The 24638-nt window shown below is 35.1% G+C and overlaps 1 protein-coding gene across 7 annotated transcripts in view; it reads right to left on the minus strand.

Moving 5' to 3' along the window:
* The window catches only part of USP47 (ubiquitin specific peptidase 47), a 58385-nt gene that overhangs the window by 29694 nt on the left and 4053 nt on the right, over window positions 1-24638 (minus strand). For 3 of the 7 annotated variants that reach the window (XM_050898355.1, XM_050898356.1, XM_050898354.1), the window contains exons 2-8: window positions 10548-10751; window positions 9584-9700; window positions 8297-8435; window positions 6554-6650; window positions 5877-6022; window positions 4984-5063; window positions 3989-4138 (exon numbers count right to left, since the gene is read on the minus strand). In XM_050898355.1, coding sequence (XP_050754312.1) covers window positions 3989-4138; window positions 4984-5063; window positions 5877-6022; window positions 6554-6650; window positions 8297-8435; window positions 9584-9700; window positions 10548-10751 — 933 coding nt within the window. Of the gene's footprint in view, window positions 1-3988; window positions 4139-4983; window positions 5064-5876; window positions 6023-6553; window positions 6651-8296; window positions 8436-9583; window positions 9701-10547; window positions 10752-13880; window positions 13935-24638 lie in introns of those variants that run through there. The other 4 variants (XM_050898360.1, XM_050898353.1, XM_050898359.1 and 1 more) reach the window with 4 other exon arrangements.

A 24638-nucleotide genomic window follows, 5' to 3' on the forward strand; every position in this document is an offset into this window, starting at 1 on the left:
AACAAGGAAACATACTATAAATTTTTACATATGGAAAAAAGTGATGATCCTTCAGACCCCCAAAAAATGAAGTATTATTACATTACTCTTGCGGTTTCACTGCTTACCACACATAGCAAGCTGTGCTTTGAAAAACCTGATTAACGCTCTTGAGAACTCCATTATTTTTGAGCTACATGAATATCCATGTATTTTTCAATCCTTGTATAAGGAACATCACTGTTCCTCAGGTTTACTCATTTGTGTCTCCTCCAGTTTTCTCCTATATAATCTTTACACCAAAGTTAGTTCTGCTGATTAGGATGTTCCTTAATACAACTCCTATTCTAACGCAGTTCACCATTTTCTACTCTGACAGTTTACTCAGCAAAACCAGTGACAAAGCTTCTACACTGCAACCTATCACATGACATCCCCCATTTTTGTGGGACTCTACTTTTAGAGTAAATGTTACCTTTGAAGTTATCTTCAAAGAGGTAACTATTATGTAGCCTTAGAGCTACTAAGCATTTCCAACATCCCCAACACACACACATTTCAAAATATACCATAAATGATCAAGCAATAGATTAATATGACAAAGGCTATTTGAACTTTTTTATAGTTCACAGAATCAAAAGAACAATATAGGACGAAAGAGACTTCTGGAGATCATCTGATCCTGACTCCCTGCTCAAAGCATATCCAACTTAAAGCACATCGCTCAGGGCCTTGTCCAGCCAAGTTCTGAGTATATCCAGTTTTTAATATTCTGATTATGAGATTTATAACACTTAGCATACTAAAATGCCATTTCAAACTAGTTATTGTCTGGCTAAAGATAGGCACTTTGGACACACTCTTCTCCACAAAAACTCATTATGATATAGTCAGTAGTTTGACAGGTATCTTACTGCAAGCATTTGTAAATGTGTAAATTGGTAAAACTCGTGAACAGGAGCAGTAGAACCTTTATGAAAAGTTACATAATAAATAGCAATAGGCAAAACTGTTCTTGGAAAAAACTAGAAACTAATTGCCATCAGATTTTCAGAACTCATCTAGTTTTCCCATGTCCAAAGAATATGCTCAACTAAAAATACAAGACCTTGTTGTTACCAATCTAGCTTAAAAAAAGGTAAATATCACATCATCCATATTCTAACTGCCTTCAACATTTTTAGTTCAGCAATGACTCCACAGAAGTCCATATTAATTTCTGCCCAAAAAAGGTCTACTTGTATGCATACTTACACCCTCAAAAGAAAACAGAACTGTACTTGCTACATCTCCAGAATACTTGCATTAATAGTCTTCTGGAAGCAATTTCCACTGTTTTCTAGTAACATAATTTCAGCATGCCAGCTAGTTCCCCGTTGCACCCACTCTTCTTTCTGTTGTTCTTCATCTTGCAAAATTTTTATGTTTTGCAGTCAGAAAAATCTTTTTAGCTTATGTCTAATGCTGTTAAATTCAGGTATTTATACAAAAGATACTAGTACCTACAAAAATCAGTATGTGAATTGCTGCTCCTGTTTACCTCCCTGAAATAAGCTATATATTTTTATGTCTATATTTCTACTGACCTCAAGAAAAGACTGATTCAGGTTTTTTTAAACCATGCCCTTGAACAATGCAGATAGTTTCTGAAAAAGTACTTACACTATCTTGAGATACATACTGACAAGATCTCAGTGCCCCAGAGCTGTCCTAGTGAGTTTGTAGCTATGTAGTCTTACTACATGAACTTAGGGGATGGAGTGAGGAATCAGAAAAAAATTTCAAAATGCAAACCTTAAAAACATACTGATGAATTTCAGAATTAGTTCGTGTTAGGAAATAAAGAAAGCATAACATTATCCTTCCCAGTTCTTCAATGTTCCCATATATTTAGAATTAATACATATATATTTATAGATAAATGCAACATTTCACATATCTACATTTTTTTGATAGTACACAATGTCGAACAGTGGGATAATACACTTTATGTGGCATTCTACAGATTAACCTTACTTAAAGCTCATACATCCATTCTCTCATTAGAAAGTAATGGAAAATCACTTACCTCTAACTAGAGTTCTTTGAAGGTAGTATCCTCCTTAGATCCCCTATCTTGGGTTGTGTCGCCTGCTGCAAGTTCCCTCAGGAGCTGACTAGCAAGGTCTAAAGAGTTTTACATTCCCTTCTATAAGCCCTATTAGCGCATGTGTGAAGTTTTTGATCTCTCACTTATACCCTTTTACCTACACCTACTAAATCACCATCATCTATGGATCAATGGAGGATACTACCTTCAGAGAATTCCATTTAGAAACAGGCGATTTTTCCCTTCTCCAAAAGCAAGTATCCTCCATATCTCCCCACTGTTGAAGACTACAAAACTAAAAATTACATCTGCTATAGATAATACAAATGCAGGGAGGAGAATCAACTGAATATGATCAGAATACGAATTAAAAAGGCTCAAAAATTGAAGCATCAATACAAATTGCAACCATGTAACTCCGTAACAAAAATCTTAAAACTGTTTTCCTCAATGTAGTAAACCCAGTAAATGCTGATTTACAGGAGAAATATCAAATACTACTAAAAGTAATCTGATATTTAAGTTCTTAATTGTTCAAGCTTTCTGTGTTTTTACAATTATACGAAGTCTTTTTTTTTTTAGCATTCCACTATAGACTTCTCTACCAAAGAAAAAAATTTTGATTTGAGACACATGTACAATGCATTGTTAAATGCGGAATACAACTACATGAACTGAATAGTTTTCATTACTTTAAATAGATCAGAAAAATCTCATTATTGAATAAAAATTACAACAAAAAATTTTGGTTTAGGGAATACTTCTAGAAATTAGTTTTAAAAGGTGAAAAGGGAAGCCATCTACATAAAGTATCAATCTGTATCAATACAGCATCAATTAGCTGGCTAGTTCTAAAAAATTTTGATGCAATCTTAAAAAGAATTCAAAAGACTAACTTGAATCCTTTTTGTGAGATCTGTGTCTCCCATCTTTACTACTTCTCATGACTGGTATTTAAAGTATGAAGTACTTTGAACCTACACTGCAGTTTAACCTAATTCTAACAATTCTTTTCTTAACAGAATTACTGTTAAGAATTACAGACTATTAGTGCTTAAAAAATATTGCTAGCATACTAAATACAAAAGGAAAAATACTTTACATATAATAAATAATCCTGGTAAGCCAATTACACAACAAGTGTTTGTTTAAAACAACCTTTACCAAAAGACTTGTTTGATTTATTCTTATTCATTCTCACAACTTCATCCGTAGTACAGGTATTTTAAGCCACAACAGTGGAATTTCACACTTTGTAATCACTTCTTTTCAGGGGGGTGGAAAAAATAAAACAAAAAGTCTTCCACAGATTTACTAAGCAATATATATGCTTGCCAACATCAGTAATGCTGGAGCAAAAGTGACCAAGAACACTGATGTACGATAGGATTTTTTATTATCATTAAATCGCTTGTTAAAAGCATATGGTATTTGAGACGTGAACTTTAAAAAGCACAGCAACAACATGGCAATTAAACTAAAAATTTTAAGTCAACATTCTGTTCTTTCACTAAGATTTTCAACAATGCTATGAAAATTTAGCAGATGTGCCAATAAAGAGAACAACCCGAATAAAACTTAGTGATCTCATAAAAATATCTCGAGTAAATGCTGAAGATTTTATCAGGAAGAAAATAATCGATTACTGCAGCCCTAAGGCAATAAAGCTGCATTTCCCCTCCCCTTATACATGCACCAGTAGGACTCATTGAAGGGCAAAAGAAAAAAAACAAAACAAAAAATAAACCAAAAAGCCAAAAAAAATCTTCTAGAACTTGCTAGCTGGTTCACTGCACAAAGACGAACACCCCAAGATGGAGTATCTAGGATGATACTTACCATGTAACAAATTATACCACTGTCGCATTATGTATTCTATGTGTGTATGGATGCACTATTAGTCAGCATAATAGTACACACCACGCTAGCAAATGCCTGGTTGGAGCCATACGGCCGGATGACCAAAGGAATATCCAGGTAGGTGTCGATTCTCCAGCCTTCATAGCCACATTCTAGACATCTTACATAGTCCTTCAGTTTGCCTTGATACAGTTGATTTATAAGATCAGCCTGAAACAGATATTCAGCAGAGCTTTAAACAAATGAAACAGAACACATTTCCTTTCTTCAGTTCTGCAAGAAAATGCCTTTTTTTAATTAAGTCTTAATTGCAGAGCTACACATTTAGAATACCATTCCCCAGCAGGACATCCATCTCTTGATTTCTTGTTTTCCCCCGCCCCACCACTGCACAAAACACGTATCAAATGAGCTTCTCCAACCATGTTATATAAGCTTCACAGTGTACTTTACAGTCACATCTTAAGAGTGACTACAAAACTACCAAAATTGAAGTTTGTTTTAAAAACAAGCCTGATCTTGCAGACATTGTTAACAGATTGATACCGCAGTCCTTCCCTGTGTCTCCAGAAGTAGGTGCAAAAAGATAAAGGAACTATTTGCCAATCTACAAATCTGAAAATTGGCCTACAACAAGTTGGCTGCTTATCAGAATGTAGCATGTGTTATGAATATATTCCTAACTTTCTCCTACATTAGATGAGTGTGCTTGAGCTTCAAGAGCCCGCAACATAGCCTAATACTGACAGCAAGGAAGCTATCACAGGAGTTACACAATCACTTTCTGTGCTTCAAATAAAGACTAAGTATCCAGAGTTCAGAATATTCCACTTTTAATTGGGGGAGGAAAACATAAGCAACACACTCTTGAAAGTTGTACATTATAATAGCTTAACTATTGCATCAAACAAGAAAACTGGCAACTATTGCAGACTTCCAATAACCTGGTATTTAAAATTCAGTTACCATTTTTCATAATCATCCTTAAAAAAACCCAACAAAACCCCACAATGCCACACCACTGAATGAATGGAAGGAAGTTTTTACACGCTTACCTGTTCTGTTTGCTTCCACTTCTGCTCCAAAGCATCAAACATAACTCTACAAAGCTCCTGTACATCATGTTGCTGCCATGCTGTTAGAAATTGAAATTAATCTTAATTAAAACAAGAGATGTTATTAGCCCCAGTACTAACTGTAGCCTGAAAATACTTCCTCAAAAGCTACCAATTTTAAGTCTGTACCTATTATTTACTACATTATTCACTATCGGGCCAGTGTTCAATTCCACAAGCAGCTGCCTCTCAAGTTAGAAAAATAAGCAGCCAGCTTGCTCACAATGTTTATACATAAACAAGAATTGCATGCATAAGCAAGAATATGTAAAAAAATACAGAAATGCTAATATGCACTGTTATAAAATAAACTGGCTCCGACTTATTTCCCACTTTGCGCTGATTCTCAAACTCAATTTTCAACTCCTTATCATCATGTGATTACTCCATGGAAAAATCAGCAGGTTATAGGGCAAAATTATACCATACAAGTGTCAAAAAGCCAAATAGAGTGTTTGATTTTATGGAATTATCCATATTATTTTCTACTTAAGTGGAACATGTGCATTTGACATTTGTGATTCAAAACAGATGCAAGTTTCTCATAGCAAGCTACTTCTTTAAAAACAATTAACAACTGTAATGATAGCTTAATTACAAAAATATAATGCTTTTGACTTTAACAGCTTAAAACTCACAGACATCATTTCTTTAAAAATCAAACACACACCACAACAAAGTAGCCATTTAGGCTATTTTGTTTCCATTGAAACAAAGTGGATTCTAATAATTATTTTGAATTATTCTGGTATTTTTCCCTATCAACAGCAGTTTAGGCCCCTAACAGGCAGCTGCTGAAGCAAATCACACAAGCTTAATAGCTGCATTATTACCCTCACTACTATCCCATCCAAAACTCCGTGTAACATCTGTTGTTTCAATTGCTCTTTTTTTGCTGGTCTGCAGTAAAACAAACAGTCTTTGAAGCTGGTAGGGGATACTTGTCACAGGATCCTCTTCAGATTCTTCAAATTCCCATCTATTCACAACACAAGATATTTGACAATCAAAAATGCTTTGAAAACATTACTCAAAAAGGTATTTAAATTAGCATTTATTACATTTCAAGAGGTCTGCCAGATCACAGAGGTTAACTGAAGCTCTGTTTCTTGGGAAAAGTCAAATGAAATTGCTTTCCATTTCTGCAGTAAATGACAATACTATTCTTTAAATGTACAAATTAACACAAATTAATGAAATAATTTTGAAGCCATTCACTGCACAAATACAGACATGAACTGCACTTAGTAATAATTTTAAGTTTGATGTTTTCAAGATGGAGCAAATTCTTTAAAAACCTTGTCCATGCCACAACCAATAACATATCTTAGTATTTCACTAAAAATCTGAAGCTTTTAAGCAGATATAATTTATGAGTCTATCCAGCTTGACTTCAAGTACGCTTTTCAGTATCCAAACAAGGAAATTTTGACAGGAAGAATTCAAAAGGGTCTCCTACCAATATATACCAGCACAAACTTAAGAACAGGTTTTGATTCTATATACTCACTTATATAATGCATTTCTAAATTCAGGAGTCATGAAAAGTGTTTGTAGAAGGCTGTTCAAGTAGCAAGTCATTGCTTGATTTACTAGCCCCACATAACCTAAAAATACAAGAAGAATGAGATGGAAATAATGCAAAAAGATGGGAAATCACTTTAAGAGTTAATGTTTTATTTTTCTTGTCAAATGTCTTATCACAGAATTGTTAAGAACTGCATCTGTTGTCATTTATACTATAAAAATTGAGGGAATATTACAATTGCTCATTTCTGAGAGCAATAGAGAGTAATAGTTTACACAACAAATAATTTCCCTGAATGACACAAAGCTGTTTTAGTGATCATGAATTATGTTTCACAATAATAACCAACATTTAATGTTCAATACTGCACCAATAGGGACATAGGTAACTGTAAATATTTTAATAGTAGATTTAAATATTTTACAGAAGAAACTAGAATTTGTTAAGAAACAATTATGTACTAGCTTATTGCCTGATGTAAACTAAAAATATCCTAGTTATAATGTAAATATAATTTGTATCTGCATTGGTTTGTACTATCATCTCAGAACTATAAAAAAAAAATCTCTAAGGTGCCCACACACACGTATCTTCTAAAACCTTCTCCCATAATAACCAATTAAAACAGCTACTAAAAATCAGTGTCATTTTTATTAGCTGAAAAGGGAATTATTTACTTATAGTCATCTTACTGTAATTTTAAGATTTTCTCCAAAACATACAAAATTAACAACAGTTCATAAGTAAGCAGCATATACTGAAGCATAGTGTAATGAAGAAATTAAATGCGCCTATTTATACTCTGAAGCTCTTAGTAAGTATTAAAAAAAAAATCTCAGTTCCATACTAGTAATGAAAAGGCAGCTACTCCATGCAGAACACAGGCACTTTCTGTGAAGAGACTGAGTTAGAACACGTGTATTTTATTTATTACTCTACTCTATACAGATCATCTTTTCACAGTTACATTAAATGAAAAAAGGCACATGGCAGATAAACTTCCTTATCTCTCAAAAAATCTTGAACATGCACGAATTGGTGTAATATGAATGTTGTCTTTGTGTCTGCTCAACAAATTTAGTATCGGGAGTTTGTCTCATTACTGAGCTGTAACTTGCTGTCTCCTCCTGTCCCCCTGTGCAGCAAAGGCACCCAGCCAGCCTCCCGGGATCTGCCCTGGCACTTGCCTGCAAGGCAGAGCTGCACTTCCCTTCCAGAGGGAGTCTCTGCTTGCTGGTGGGGAGCCAGGCAGCAGAGGATGAATCTCTTGGGGAATCATGGAGCACGCAGAGAAACTGCAGCCGGGGGCTACAGTAGGAAGACTTTAGTCAACACGCGGAGTGCCAAGATTTGGCAACAGCCCCTCTATAACAGAGTACCAAGTACTCATTAAGCTGTGAGTGAACACAGTCTGAGGTGAATACTTTTTGGTAATACAATCCTGACTACTCAACTAGGGATGCAGCAGCAGATAATACTGAAAAGGAGGGCCCCTGACAGAGAGTGTGAATTGCACTGTCCAAGTAAGAAAAGGATGGATACAGCTCTTCTGTTCCCAAAGTGATATGAGAATACTGTAGAAAACATGATGGAAAATGTAGTAGTGATGTGAGTTTTTTTAAAATAAATTGCAATTTATTTAAAAAAATCTTGAAGTGCTGCTATTTGAAAATATGCTAAAATAATTACAAATTAGCATTGCCTTTACAAGAGAGAACACTATACCTGTCTCCGATTTGCTCAGGACTGAAGAATAAGAATAGCTTTGACTGACATAGTCATTGGTACAGCCAACAGAGCCTTCTCTAGGAAGAGGGCCTATAAATCTGTCTTGTGCACTGTCGTCTGTTGTACCTGACTCCTCCTGAAAACATAAATACACTGATTTTACGCAAAAATTAAGACAACAAATTTTTACTGAAGCACCTACAAGTTTTACTGCTTTCTCTCATGGCTAAGAAATCAATTTTGCTAAGCATATCACACAAATTTTACAAAATTGCAGATATACAGTTGCTTGTGTAACTTTAATTCTGCCCTCCAAATTCTCAACCCCTTGAGAAACCGTTCTTTGCATTAGTGGAAGCAAATGCACTTTAGAATACTGTATAATCAAATACAATACTATAATGCATACAACAAACAGGTTTGTAATTTAGCATCTCCTGTGTCAAGTTTTCTGCGCTGAAATACAGAATGAGATTTTTTTCAGATCTAAAAATTACAATTCAATATTCTTTCAGAATCACCCTCAAATTCTGATCTTGTGCACAATTATTTAAACGTGGGGTTTTTTTTCCCTTTGCAGATAATTAAGTCCACAACAAAGGCTAAGTAGGCCAGCATTATGCTGACATGAGAGCTGAGTAATAAATCTTAATATATCACTAGTCTATCCAATCTGTGATTTAAATAAACTGCAGCTGTGTTTATCTTTCACTGCATCACATATTTGAGAAATAGGAAATTTCAAATATTTTGTTATGGCAGACAGTTGCTTCTAGTAACACTGACAACTCTTCCTTTATTTTATCCATTTCCCCCCCCCCGGTAAATTTGGAAGCAGGTAACTGCTGTTGATACAGGACTGTCGTTTCTGAGAATTCTGTCAGTGGCCTAATATTGCTTTCAAACACCCAGAAGAAAAGGATTAGGTATATGATTAAACCTGTGTTGTTAAGACTTATCTCTAAACATGTCAAAGATTAATTAGTTATATAACCTTAGGAAATTACTCACAGCAAAGCATTACATAAATATTTGACAAGCATGAATAAAAAGTGACAGCAAATCATTACTAATGGAATTGGTCCTACTCAGGAGAAAGCTAGAAGTGTAAAATAGTAGTCTAAAAGTCTGTTGAGAAGGTTCCTGAAGCTTATTGTATGAAATACACAGCCCAATTTTATTTCATTTTCTGCTCTCACAAGAGCAATACACAGAACATACATCTCTCACATCTCTCTCCTCCCAACACTATAGGTTATGTAGCTGAGTGAAGATTTTACTTACCGGCATTATATGAGGCTGCTCACCATCTTTGTCTGTCAAATGCAGAAAGTTCTTCTTCCCTGGCTCAAAACCAGCATCAAGAATAGTTTTGTCACTGTTCTGATCTATTGGAGTCTGCTAAAAGAAAAAAAAAAAAACAAAAACCCACCACTTTTTATTTTTTAAAACAGATCTATACACAATTAACAGATTCCATCCAAGTACATTGCTTGAAGTAGCCTCTGACACAGTAAGATGAAATGAAAATAAATAATTTTCCAGTATAAACAAAACATACTCATCATTAATACTGAAAGAACTTGGGAACAGTTTAAGAAACAGTGTAAATTAAGTATTTTAAAGAAAAAAAAAAGAAAAAAATTTCAGGAAGCATAAACATGACCTGAAATAAATTAACGTCTATTTCTTAAGGAATCTTACGAAGTTCTCTAGGAGCATCTATAGAAATCATATTAACTGAAACCAACACTGATTTACAATAAAGCACAGAAGTGATATTAATCATAATTTTTTTGTATATAATAAATTCAAATAGGTGTAAGAAACATGGGAAGTCACTACACAACATGCTTCAGTTGAGAAGAAAACATTTCTCAAACAAGACCACAGGAAACAGAGGAGATGAATTATCATGGGTATTATTATTAAAAATACATACTGATAATGAAAAGTAGCATTACATCTGAATGATCATATTAGTTTCTTTTGTTTAATGATTAAATACATATATCAATTAAGAGCACATTTTGAGACTAAAATGTAGATATAATACAAAATAAAATTCAGTCAAATCAAAATATGTTGTCAGTCTGCTCTGGTGCACCTACTACAAATTTTTACAGGAATTAAGAACAAATTTTTACAGGAATTAAATGAGCACTACACAAAACACATAGCACTTTTCTATAATGTGAAGATTTAAATGTTTGCTATCAAGAGGAAATAAAAAGCACTTTTGCCATACCGTATCAGTTACATTATCTCCATTTCCCCACATTAAATCAAAAGTTCCATTCACGTAGCCCACTTTTGAAGCCACATCTTCAAACAGCCTTTTAAGTGGTGTGGAAGCGGGCAGGTTCAAGGTAACACGCTCGTTCACTGTTTTGGAATTTGTGGTATCTTGTATTATACACAACACCCTGGGTTCCTCAGCAGCGCTTTCCACCTGAAATGACAGCAGACAACAATTCATGAGTAAAGTTAAGAACGTTCTGGAGCTTAACTGAAAAAAATCAAAACAAGACTTCGCCAATAAAATGTAGTATACTTTTACAACCTAAGGATCCTAAAACTGCACTTTATTTTTGAAAGCAGGCATAAAAAAATTAAGAACCTTCCAGTTTTGGAAAACATATGTAAAAACAAGTTCCATTTTTACAGAACAAGAATGAATTTGTATGGGTGGATCACTGTGTAGAGAGAGAAACCGCTCAAGTTCTGCACAGAATTTCAGCCAGTAAGCAGACAGACTGCTTCAAATCAGGAACAGACTTTCAAATCATCACTTCAAGCTCATATTTTGCTTTGACATGATCATAAATCCTGCTGAGGTAGAAGTATACCTTTTGTGATTTTTAGGAATGCAACCCAGAAGATCTGCAAGCTTCCAAATAATCTTGGAAGCTGACCATTAAACAAAAAGTTTCATAATCAAGCCACCAACTTTCTTCTACTAAATCCACTGCTGCATGAGTCAGAGGAGAAATTCTTCTGCCTGAACAGAGTAAGAAAATTAACACTGCCAAACGGCTACTAGACAAGAGATTTTAAACAGCAACTTCAATATATCTGAAATCAGAAAAGTAACAATCTTAAATGAAGGTGGCAATGGACTAGTGATAAAATTTTACAGACCCAGGTAAGCCAAGAAAATGGCATTTTCCCAACGCTTTGTAACACTGAAAACCCAGGAAGTCCAAAGATCTAAGCACAATCAATTAATTCTCTCAATTATCCAAAGTTGTAGAACAATAAGGAATAACTAATATTTAAATATAGCTCACACAAGAAAGCATCAGCTCAGTAAATGGAATAATTAGTCCCCAAGGACTCAGCCTTTTCAACTTGTAACACACAGAAAGCATTAGTAATGCTTGTCAGAGCACCCAAATCTCAGTCCATGGCTACAGGGTACATCATCTAAAAAGGCAAAAAGATACATGCAGTACTATCACGATTTTCAGTGGATAAAAACATTAATAAATAGCAAGAACTGTGTTCATGCTGAAACTGTCAGCCATGTCATAAGCATCTTCTAGAGAATAAAGAACTACAAAGAAGATCTAAACAACTTCAGCATCCCTTCTATTTCTACACAACCAGCCTCACAACACAAATGACCATCACCGAAGTGGTATAGTCCCTTATGAGAGCTCTTACATCACCAAACCTTTTAAAAAGGAACAGAAACATTTTAGCTGATGCTGCATCCCTTCATTTTACAAAATTTCAAGGTCAGCTGACAGTCTTCACACAGCTATAAAATAAAATGTTAGCTGACTGCAGTGTCTATTCCTACCTTCATCAGGAAAAAGTTGTCAGAGAAGGGCAAATAAAATCACACACCCTCCAATCTGTATTACGTTAGTTTGCTTTAGACTGTGATTTTTCTTAAGACTTTAAAGCCCAATTTGTCCAAGTTTATCAAATGTAATGTCCTGTGTGGAAATCTTCATTAACTGCATGCTCAAAAAGATTCAAGGCGCCATTTCCAGCAAATCTGCAACACTTCATCTTCATACATTTAATCTTTACTGGAGAATTTTAGGTTTATTAACTACTTTCCAAGAAGACAGACAAAACTATTCCCGAAACATTAACCACACATTAAGAAGAAAACATAATTTAGAAGTCAAAGTAATTTTGACATATGATATCCTCACTTTCATCCACAGCACCCACAGAGACACACAGGGCTGTACTTCAGTAGACTAAAATTAAATTTCACCAGTGATTACTTCTCCTGGGTTCCTTCCTTTAAATTTCCCAGCATAGCTTCATCTTCAATTTTTTTTTTTTTTTTGCTAAACGACAAGCACACAATTTGTCTCTTTCATTGTGTGGTTACCAAAGAGAAGATGAAGCTTGTTCATTGGTCTACTTTCTTGATTTTTCTGGAGAAGATGAGCAGCAGCTAAAACCCAACAAACTAGTAAGATCAGCCTACATTTATGACCCAGATTCCCCAGCAATGATAAAGGCTTGCTCTGGGTGGAAGCCCACCCTCCTCTATAGAACAGTGCAGAGAGGTTAAGAGGCATTTGCTACTATTCATACAGCTTCATCTAGGAAAATGTAAGTTAACACAGACTTAATGATTCCCACAGTAATTTTGTACTGATCCTACAACTTGACCTGCTACTGTATATGAGCATGTCAGGAACAGAAGTTCTCCATTGGAGACTCAATTCCTTGTTGTCCTACTGCCTTTACATAACCAACACCTTAACTCCCCTCCTCTCTGCAGAAGATACCTATAAATTTAACTCCTCCTACTCACACTTTCTTCACTACCTTTGATAGTGAATCAGTTATGACTTTATTGGAGTTTCTACTGAAAATAATTAGACACATAGTATCTGATGGATGGTAATAACATTAAGCAAACAAATTACAGAAGATTACAGAAGATTTGGTGGTTGGGTTGCTGCATGTTCCATGCCAGACAAATCCTCTCTTCCTTGTCCACGGATGTAATTCTGACAGACTGAACTGGTTTAACTCAGGGTTAGTATAGCAAAGGGTATTAAGCCATCATTCGCGCTGCCACTGCTTCAAGTCATTCATAGTAAACACATAGAGCAAAAATAACCTCCGTCCAACTCTACTCATCACAAGCATTCACATATACCATCTGAACTATCAGACAACAACGTAAACATCTTGTTTGTGGCTACTTGACTAGAAAAATAGTATAAAAGGCAATATTGGCCAGTGATAGGCCTCTAAACTATTTTGACAGGCTGTTATCAAACTGAGTCCACAAAGTAAACACAAAACTTAATTTTAATCATTACATAATCTGATGTGACAGCTACACAATCCCATTTTTTTAATTAAAAGCTACAGAGGGCCAAAAACCCACACACCACTGTAAAAGCACATAAACACATACTCAGTTTGAAGCTTCTACCGTTAAGACTGCGTTTAATACATACATAATCTTTGTATTCAAGAACATGCACAAAAAATTCAATAGCTCATGCTCATGTTAAGAAATAAACAAAAGCTACAGCATCATGCTGTTACTATGTATCTTGGTTATAATTGTATAAAGTCGATTTCATCTGTCTACCTGTGAAAATTTCTTCTTCATTTCAGCAAAGATACTTTGTCTGCAACTCCAAAACATATCCTATAGTATATAAAGACAAAATTAACAGGTCATAATCCTTTAAAACAGTAAATTGACTTTTTTTTTGCATAAAGTCAGTTTTATAGTATAAGTAAAATATTATTACTGAGTTCCAAACCACCACTCACAGAACAACTTTAAAAGGAATAGTCTCCAAATATTGTAACAAGTTCTCTATTAACACGAAGTTCAGTACACTCTATTTTAACATTTAAATTGTCATAGGAGCAGTGTTACATAAAATGTTAGTTAAGTTGTAATACACGACAGACTACATTTCCTAAAGTAAAAAAAGAAGCGAGTGGGTAAGAAAATGTAAACAATTCAAGATACAAATTCATACTAACAAATTCCTTCATTACATTAAAAAAGCCTTCCAGATGTAGGTAAACATTTTATCTCAAATGGCTCAAGCACAAGATTAACATATAACCCTGTAATTCAGTTTATTACTGCATTTATAAATTATGAAGCTATCCAGTTTCATATGAAACTGTTTCTTCATGCCTGAATTATTTCCTGTAGGAAAGTTTTCATTAATATGAACCGATTTTGAAGTACGCAGCTGAAAGTAATAAAGAGATGAAGTTACTGACTCTTCTTATTCCTAACACTCTTAAAAAAAGCCTGCCTTAGTATCTCTGTTGTACCATCAAAAATGCAACAATAAACATTACCTGTACAAAACCGTTTTCTGACTATGGACAAACATCAAATTAACTAGTTTCTGAATCTGAACCATTACACTTTGTATTTTTCCAGAAAGGAAAAACAGGAAGTAAGAATGAAGATGCTAATAACATCATTGCTCTTTTCCAAATTTCTTCAGCTGCGCCCTCAGTCAAGATTATTAAAACATAAAACACTGACATAATCTTTACTGACATGCCCTATTTGCCCCACCAAATGACCTACAAAAATAGCCCAAATTAGACCACTGCATTTAACTTCAGGAGGATGACACACAAGGCAAGATTTCTTTCTTTGCATACAGAGAACTGAAGTTCCAGTTCTGAAGTTTTAATAATCCAAGATTAGCAACTGTATCTAGCAATTGTTTTCTTTACACACCAGTTTGTAATTTCAGATTTGACAGAGGTTTTAAAAACTAAAAAAACCAACCAAACAAAAAACCCCACAGAAAACACACACTACTACAATTTAAATGTTTTGTTCCTTACTAGCTTTACCTGCTGTCAATTGAAAGTTACATACATTCTGCTAAAGTGACTTAAATGTTAAGAGAGTGCCCGAAGCATAATTTTGAAACTGCTGATTTATAATATTATGATAGTCATCAAGTATATGGCCCTGTGCCGAAGACTTAAGTCTTCCAATTTTCCTCCTAAACAGCATCTCCAAAAAGCCCTTACTTTAGCCTGAATTCCTTCTCCCCAGAGACAGGCAAGTTAAGTCCAGTACACACAGGGGCATGTGTAATTTTCTCATGTGCTATTTTACTTGGTGCATGCAGTGGAGGGTGGAAGGGGAAGACAGGCTCCAGGCATCACCTGAACTGCATAGAAATATCTACAGGTTGCTTCTTTTATAAGAATGCTCTTATTCTGGGTTCTCAGCTCTTGATTTCTTGGTAAAGGACTGCTGGAAGAGTTTCAATAGTTATTTCACTCTAAACAAATTCTGAATGGCAAGAGTTGATTTTCAATATTCCACATAACACAAACGAATCAAATTTACAAATTGTACTTTTTATATGATGTTCAGGAATTTTAGAAGTAACAAAGAGCCTTCAGCTGCTCTGACAAGACAAATCACAAATCACACAGATGTGTCAATCCTTCAAATGTAGCATTGCCTACTTTTCAATTAAAGCATTCACTCTACCACTCTATAAATATACTTTATAATAACCACTAGTTCAATTCTACATTTTACAGAAAAGCTCCTTTCACCATGGAAATTTATGCTTTAAAGTACAATTAAGAGAACAAAGATTGTACTATACATAAAGTTGCCTAAATTTTACCCTGATAAAAATGACTCTGGAATTCACCAAACCAATTATTTATTACACCTCACAAAATAGATGAGCATATTAACTACACAGCTCAAGGGCTTCAAACTAACATACACATGATATTCATAGGTACATACAAAAATATCCTATTGCCTTTTCCTCAGAAGAGATAAGAGCAACAACTCAGGTAGCAATCACATCTGTCCTGTACTTGTGAGAAGTCCTCAAAGCCAGATGTTGCTACTTTGCCATACTGTGACACAGTATACACATCACCAGTAGCTTAGTAAAACAAGTTGCAGACCCTCATCTGCACAAGCATCTAAAAAGGCAAATGACTGTTACTTAAGGCTACAATTTAGGAATTTAATCATAGGATGGTTCCTATGATTATTTTACCACAGAAATCTTCTCAAGCTAATCTTTTGGTCAATAAATATTTGAAATTGTAATTTCAAATGTTAACCTTTTAAAAATGGTGAAACACTGACACTTGCATCCCAAGGCCCTCCATCTTCTACACTCTTCCATTTCTAGAAAGGAGATGATGTTCTCAAACCTGCATGTAGATTTCTAACTATGTATTAGACCAGACTTGCAAAAGACTCTTTATAATACAAACATGCAATCAACACACAGGTCTGACATGGGTGGACATTCTAGAGCGCCATTCTACATTAGCATTTACCCCATATACCTTTCTAAAAAAATACTTCACCTTTTTTACACGAAAGATCTGCATCTAAATTGTAGAGCATAAAACCTATTGTAGCACTGAAGTAATTCAAGCTGTAATTCTGAATATACTAACAAAGGAAGCATTGTTATTAGTGCCATCTGCAAGACTGAGACATTAGCTTTGACCATATAGGTTCTGTATTTGTTGAAAATAGAGGAACAAAAAAATTAGTGTTACTAGATCTGTCAAAACAATATTCAAATGCAAAACTGTAGTGGTTTTAACACTGCATTTAGATGTGGCTTGCTATTTTTCAGCTTTGAATCACTGAGTTCATTAAAATTCTATAGCAGCATTTTACTAACCTTATGAGGACAAATCAACACAAACATTTTGTTTTTCAAATGACAGAAGATTCTCCCAAGATTTTAACTCCTGCTTCAGTTCTTTTATAAAATTATTTTCAGAGATTGAAAGTGAAACCTAAAGCTAAGCTCAAACTTCATGTAGATTCTACCCAACGTTTCCAAATTCCAGTATTTCCAACAGGCAAAAATATTGACAGCATGAATTAGTAAGTAAAATCACAAGTTTCAGGTCAAGAGTTTAAATAACAGATGTGCGAAGTTTGACTGCCAAGTAAAGTTAATGGCCTATTCAGACTTAAAATGATCACCAGTAGAGAAGTTCCTACATGTCCACACCCTATAAATAATTCTCACAAATCACTGCAATACAGAGGAAAGACAAAGAGATCAGTAGCAAGTGGCAATGGCAGCCATCATGCTTACATTCACAAAATGACTTGGATGAGTAAGCCTAAGACAGCAATTCTCAAACTTCATGTAGCTTCAGCAACTTAAGACTACTATATGAAATGCACACAAGTGACTACTGCCTATCACATTACTGCTGGTCAAACTTTGGGGCGTACATTCCAAGTTTATGTAACTGATTGGGTGCACATTTCCGGCAATTACAAGTATAAAGTGAAATTTGGTAGCTTCAATCACAAAAAAGTAGTCTGCACTTGTACCTTTTACTTTTAAAGCATCATCACATAGAAATATTCAGATATTAATTACAGTTCAACTGAACAGAAGTTCGTTTCAACTCTCTTTCTCAGCAATGACAAATGGCTATCACATCAGCTCCCTGAGAAACCACAACCATATTTCAGGAATTCCTTCACCTATTCAAAGAGGTCCAACCCATTAAACACCACACTGGATGCATGCTGACAGCATTACATTCTGCACAAAATGTGAAGGCCAAAGACCTTTCAAATATACAGCAAGTAAGGGGAGAATAATCTGAGAGAGCTAGGTTACCATCTCCACTCCAAGAACTCTCTCTTTACTATGTGCATTTTGAACTATGGACTTCAGAGAGTCCTTACAGCCCACAACCAGGCTAGTCACACTCCATATTTTTCCCAGGCCAACAAAGCTCTTTTTACAGAGGCCAACTTCCCTGATACAGCCAGGTGAGCAGGTCACTCCCCTGGGAAGTAAACAAGGGGTGATAAAGGTCCTCAGAATGAGCGAAGCATTGAGCAGGTGGTCTCCATCACTTTGGACACTGCTGTAGTTACTCATCTACGGAAGAAAAGAGAAATCTGACTCACATTTGGCTTTGTTATAGAGGAAAGAAGGAACTTCTTTTTGAAAGACAGCTTACTAGACTAATTCTGTCAGAGCATTGTGAGTTTTTACTCAACACAGGTGCCTCACTGCAGCCTAGTTTGAGTTAATGAGGGAACAGTGCACTTAGAACTCTGTTACAAATGCCTGAACCAAAATATACTTTACAAAGAAGTATTTTATAGTACACTTGTGGCAAACTGAATACACTTTTTTTAAACACTGATCCCAGGAGATCTCAATAAACAGAATCATTTTGAGCTGTTAACTTGATATATCTTGTGTTGGAACATTTCCTGAGGCAAAATAATTCTGAACAACCTTTAGACACAATTATTTAATTTTGAATCTGACTGACTTTGTGGCATCAGATTTGTGAGTACCTGAATAACATAATTTATCCTCAACTTCAAATTCTTCATTATACCTGGAGAGACTTCAGGCAAAATCCAACAACTGTGCTTTGAAGCCAGTGAAACTAAACAGAGGTTTTCTGTCCCATTACTAGTGAGGAAAAAAATACTTCCCACCAAGCCTAAAATACCATCCACATTCAAGAATATGTACCAACTCTGACCACCTTCCTAATTACTGAAACTTTGCCCCCTCCCTTTTTTTTTTTCCCTGGGATGGGATATCAAGGATTCACAAGACTTAGGGAAACCCTTTCAGTCTATCCTTTTGACTAGGAACAAGACTGGAAAATAGGAAGGAAAACTACCAAAAGGGTGTGTACTGGGCCAGGCTGGCGTAGAGATAATTTTAGTCATAGAAGCCCCTAAGGTGCTGTGTTTTAGACTTGTGACTGAAAAAATGCTGATAACACAATCATGTTTTAGCTCTCACTGAACAGTGTTTGTACAGCGTCAAGGCCTTCCCTGATTCTTACTCTGCCCCCGCAGTGAATAGATTGGGGGTGCACAAGAGGCTGGGACGGGACACGACCAGGCAGGTGACAGAAACTAACCAAAGAGATATTCCATGCCATATAACACCATGCTCAGCAACAAAAGGGAAAAGAGGAGGTTTAGTTAGGTTTCATCTTTGCTTGGGAATTGGCTGGGCATCGGTCTACCCATAGGACATGGTGAGTGATTGCCTTTGCATCCCTTGTTTTGTTTTTTTTCCCCTCTATTCTTCCACTTCTCCTTCACTTATTAAACAATTTCATCTTGACCCCCAAGTTTTCTTGCTTTTACTCTTCTTTTCCTCTTCCTCCGTCCCACTGGGGGTGGGAAGTGAGCGAGCAGCTGCATGCTGCTTAGCTGCTGACCAGGGCTAACACACAACAGGGTGATTTTAAAAAAAAATAATCTTGAAAGTGATATCATTAGTGTTTTAATTTGGCACAACTGAAGTGTGGCTTTATTTTTTGTTTGTGTTTTTACCCTCATTGCTTATCAACTTTTAATACCCATTCACCTCTGCTGGATCACAAAGATTTCAAACAACTTCTCCATCCCCACAATTACAGTTAGAGAGACTTCAAAGACAGTGCAAGGAAAGGAGAGTCAATAAAAATTGACAAAATATTTTTTAAAATTGTCACTAGAGTAAAAATCTGAGAGACTTAAAAAGACACATACAGGCTAGTCCAATTATGTCCCCCATTACAAAGCCTGAACTCCAATTTCAACCTTGTGAACCCTCATCTATTTCAGTTCACACAAACTGCTTCACTGTTTCACTTAAACACATTTGCAGCATTATGTCCTTGGTTATACTGTCTCCCCCTCTACTTCAATCTATGGCATTTAGCTATGCTTTCCTCTCATAGTATTTGATATACTTTAAAAGAACGAAATTGCTGCCTGAGTGAGATACCTCATTAAAACCACTGCAATTAAAAAATAATTATGATACCCTTATACAATAAAATGAACATACTCGTCTATTTTCCAGCCTGCTGTAGATACACAATAACTGCTAGAGATCATGGAAGAAGGCCGGGGCCATACTGAGACTAATGGCCCTGGCTAAGTGAACCCTAAGAATGCTTTCCTATGGTGGATGACCCGATGCAGAAAGGAGAAGTACAAAATAGAATTCTGTAGCAGGGCCTCTGTGATCTTGCTCCTTTTGGAAAAACAGGTACATGTTTTACCCTCTTCTCTGTCTCACGCAGATTATGGATTCATCTGTTGTTTTCAAAGACCACCTCCTCAGAAATGCTTCTCTAGTAACAAAATTTTGATTTAAAAAAATTAACACAAGTGTTTCCCACCTCACTGAAACAGAGTTGCATGCCAGCTGTTAATTGTCACTCCTGTAAAATGCATACGGACAAATTATTTTTATAATACATACACACTTCAAAGTCAAATACTTCCAACTTTCTAAACATGAAAAATAACACCATGCCTCAGAAATAAAGAGTATGTTATGAGAGTATGTTATGAGGCTAGCATTTACCTTTGAGAGTTTGTTTCTACTATTATGGATTACTGGGTCATCTGTAAAAAGCGTTTATACAAGAAATGACAACCAGAAAAAGTTGGTATGGGGCTAGAGATAAGTACTTGTATCCAGAGTGTTCAAAAGACTATAGAAAAGGATATGGCAGTGGGGGTACATGTCTGGGGACAGCTGAACTAGAGATCAAAACACTTACTTTTCAGTTTTACAGAAGCTATTTTCCATCCAAGTTCTGTATTTTGAAAGACTTTAAATGTCTTAAGAACGTCTTGAAGAACCAGTCTTCTTACGCTTATCTCCTAATGGTCTTTTAAATATGGTAAATTAAGGTGATTCAAGATTAATTACTTCCCTTAAAAATCAAACGTAGCAACTGTCAATAGCGAAAGAGTACAAATATTTCCTGGTCATGCCTACAGATCACACAAGAACTCTAACAGTTTCCTGTTATTAAGTTAAGGAAATTAAGGGGTAACAAAGAATACAACCACAGTAGCAACAGATGGAGTTTTAAAATCTAAACAGTTTTCTCTTAACCACTGGACACTGAGTATTTCACTCTCTTATTCTTAAAGGTTATAATTTCAACTGATCGTATTTTCTTTCATCCTATGACCCTGAATTGTTTAATTTCCAAGGGCTTTCATAACCAGACTAAAATAATTGTGAGAATTAAATGTAAATTAAGTTCTCTATATTTGCAAACTATCTGCCAGCCTCTATATATTCATTACAGTACAAACTTTATATTCAGATCTGAAACAGCCTCATCTTTATATGGCTTCCTTTTGTTTGTGTCTTCTCTCCACCTTCTTAATCAAGGAATGCTCCTTGTTTTTCCTTCAAAAAAAAAAGTGAAAAAAGGGGATGCAAGAACATCACGAGATACTTATTACACTTTTATATATTAACCTATAATCACATCATTTGTTGCCTATGGAGAGTCACAGAAGCAGAGGATGTGCTTTCACACTTGCCCTCTATTCCTTCAAGTATGGAACTACCATGAACTTTACTGAAACATTTTCCTATGCTGCTAATATTCTAAAGGACTTTCTGCTGGACTGAGCTACAAATGCAACGTTAACATAAAAACAAATTAGAGTCTGAGCAAAAATAATAATAAAAGAAGAGTTTTCTCTTTTTGGAGAATTTTGAAATGAAGGTTTACTTCACTACAAAATCACCAACAGACATGTATGCTAAAAAATTAAATTACTGTACTGTTTAGAGATTAAAAAAATGTGAATACAGGGGTAATTTTTAAATCTTTAATAACTCTCTGATTTTAAACTGTCCACCTGCTGCTGGGGAAGGATAAAGAGAAGCTGAAGAGTGAGATGGGTCTGCAGGGATTCTTTGTGTAGTTCTCTAGCAATATTGCACAGAATGAAGGATAACAGCTAAGAATGTAAGCACCCATGAAGCCTGGGCATAAACTCTATCTGCTACCACTACCGCAAAGGGCTCCAGGGAGAACATGGAACTCTGAAGCACAATATCTTCGTCTAAAGGTATAGATACGACAATGTACATAGGAGAAAGGACCTAGATGATTTTTCCGTATATTAACTGATGAAAATATTTTATTTACAAAAAACAGATACTACTTTAAGTTGTCATATCTGCTATTTTTTTCTTTTCCTTCAGTCATTGTTACTGATCTTTACACAATACCTACACAAATAGTAAACATACCTGCCTTCCATTCCTTTAGCTCCTGCTGTACTCTGCCAGACTTCTTCAACAAATGCTATTTACATGTTTTCAGACATTATTTACAGTGAAAACTTTCATAGTATATCAAGTATATTTCTCACATAGCTTCAAAATAGCATTCACCAATCCAATGCAATTCATGCATGCTTCCTCATGTTACTTAAAAGGCTTTCATCACATGTGATTATTGAGAAGATATACCTGAACTGCAGCACAATAACCAGTTCTAAGCTATTCACAGAACTGCCAATCTAAAAATAATCTGTTGTCATTTTTCAGAAGCACCTAAAGTATCCTTGTGGTCACAATCTCAAAGATTAAACTGAATCAAGTGATTTTTACCAATTTTACCCCTTAATTTTTTAGAACATGGCCAATACGTCCTTTTTAGAAGTTATTTCATCTGCCAATGCTGTGTAAGACCATTTGTTCAGTGCAAGCTGCTGACATGCCAAACATTGCAAAAACCAAAGAAAATACTACACATTTCACAGTGGCTGAAACTGTGATCAAGTTGGTTATCATTTTATCATAAGTTTACAAAAAAATTTGAAGACTTACTGGTATTTTCAATTATCAGTTCTTTAGTTACTACTGGCATTGTTTTGAGAATATTTTGTTCAAGACAAGAAAAATAACAAAATGCTAAATAGACAGCTCACCTGAAGGTATACCATATTAATTCTCAAAGGGATAAAGTGTAAAATATCAGCTTTAAGTGTTCACAAAAGGGATCAAAATTTTTTTCAAATTTAATAAAAAGGCTGGATATGTATATGTAACTCAATCACTCAATTTTCTAGAGACATAACTTTCACACTTAGTTTCTTACATAAAACCCAATCTATTTTCAAATACAACAGAAAAAGTGGAGCTGTGACTGGATATATGAACATCTGTACATATTTTAGTGCATTATTGTATCAATTGTAATGTACTAGGGAAAAGGTTTAAAATAACATCCCCCCTCCCGCTCCAAGTTTAATTCTGACAGGACTAAAACATGTAAGTCAAAGGCAACACGACATCAAGGTACTGGTCTATTTCAGTAAGTCTCTGCAAGTTTTAATCTTATATTAATATCAATACATTCTATAAGCAAAAGGAAGTTGGATAATAATGATTTTCATCAGTATTTGTGTAGTAGGATGATTCATATTTTAAAACTATGACGCAAGGCCACATTGATCTAAATCCACAGGTACTTAGGTTTTAAAAACAACAGAAAATAGTATTAGTGGACTTTATTTAAAAACGGCAACAAACAAAGCACCAGAAACTTTTTTGTTGTATACTGAAATTCTGAGCTCAAGAAAGACAGTGCAGAATGTAACATTGACAGATAAAGTATTCTCTGCCTCCAGATAACTACTTCACAGCTTAGGAAAGAGTTCATTACTAGTTTGAGAAACAGTATGTAGCTGCACAAAAAAAATCAAGGATTATATTTATACTACTGTACTTATTTGATTTAGAAACTTTAATCACCAGTGACTCACAAAACACTTGAAAAAAATGCATTTCTTGTTCATGGTGATGTTCAAAATGTACTACCGCACCAAAAAAAAAAATTAAAGTGATATGTTATTTAGTTGTCAGATTATTCTACTGAGTAGTAACTTTAGCTAGCAGTATTTAAAGACTGAGGTTCCAGTACCAAGTACTACTTAAGAGGTAGCTGGTACCTCTTAGGCAAAAACTTTTCATCAGATTATCTCGAGGTGCTATTGGATAATTATTCTGATCATCTTATACTGCAGATTAAATACCCAGATGTATATAGCAAGGGGAACTAAACTGTGACTGAGAAGCCCAGTGGCTGAACTAAGTAGGGAAAGATCTTGCATTCTACTTTCATGCCTTTTTCACCAAACTAAATTACTACCTGAAGAGCATTCAGAAAGCGTTTGTTTGCAAGGAACAAATGACTTGGTGGAATTCTGTATGGATTTTCTGTTTGTTTCCTGAATTTGATTTCCAGAATATCTGCTCAGTCAAAGCAGTCAGTTTCTCTATTTGTCACAATCATAACTTTAAGTTTTACAACGGAGCACACTAGAAGGAAAGCAGGAAAAACTAATAAATTACACAAGGTGTAACCACTTGTAGAATCCCTTAATACACAGGAATGAAAGAACAAGGATGTCATCAGCATTGAAAAGAACAGCATCCCTTTACTAAACAGAATTGCAAAATATCTTAATCGGATTCCTGCTCTTCTAATGAAGAAGTTAGAGTGATACCCATCAAGAAACATATTTTAT

This window comes from Gymnogyps californianus, chromosome 5, assembly GCF_018139145.2.
Source record: "Gymnogyps californianus isolate 813 chromosome 5, ASM1813914v2, whole genome shotgun sequence".
NCBI classification, from domain to species: Eukaryota; Metazoa; Chordata; class Aves; order Accipitriformes; family Cathartidae; genus Gymnogyps; species Gymnogyps californianus.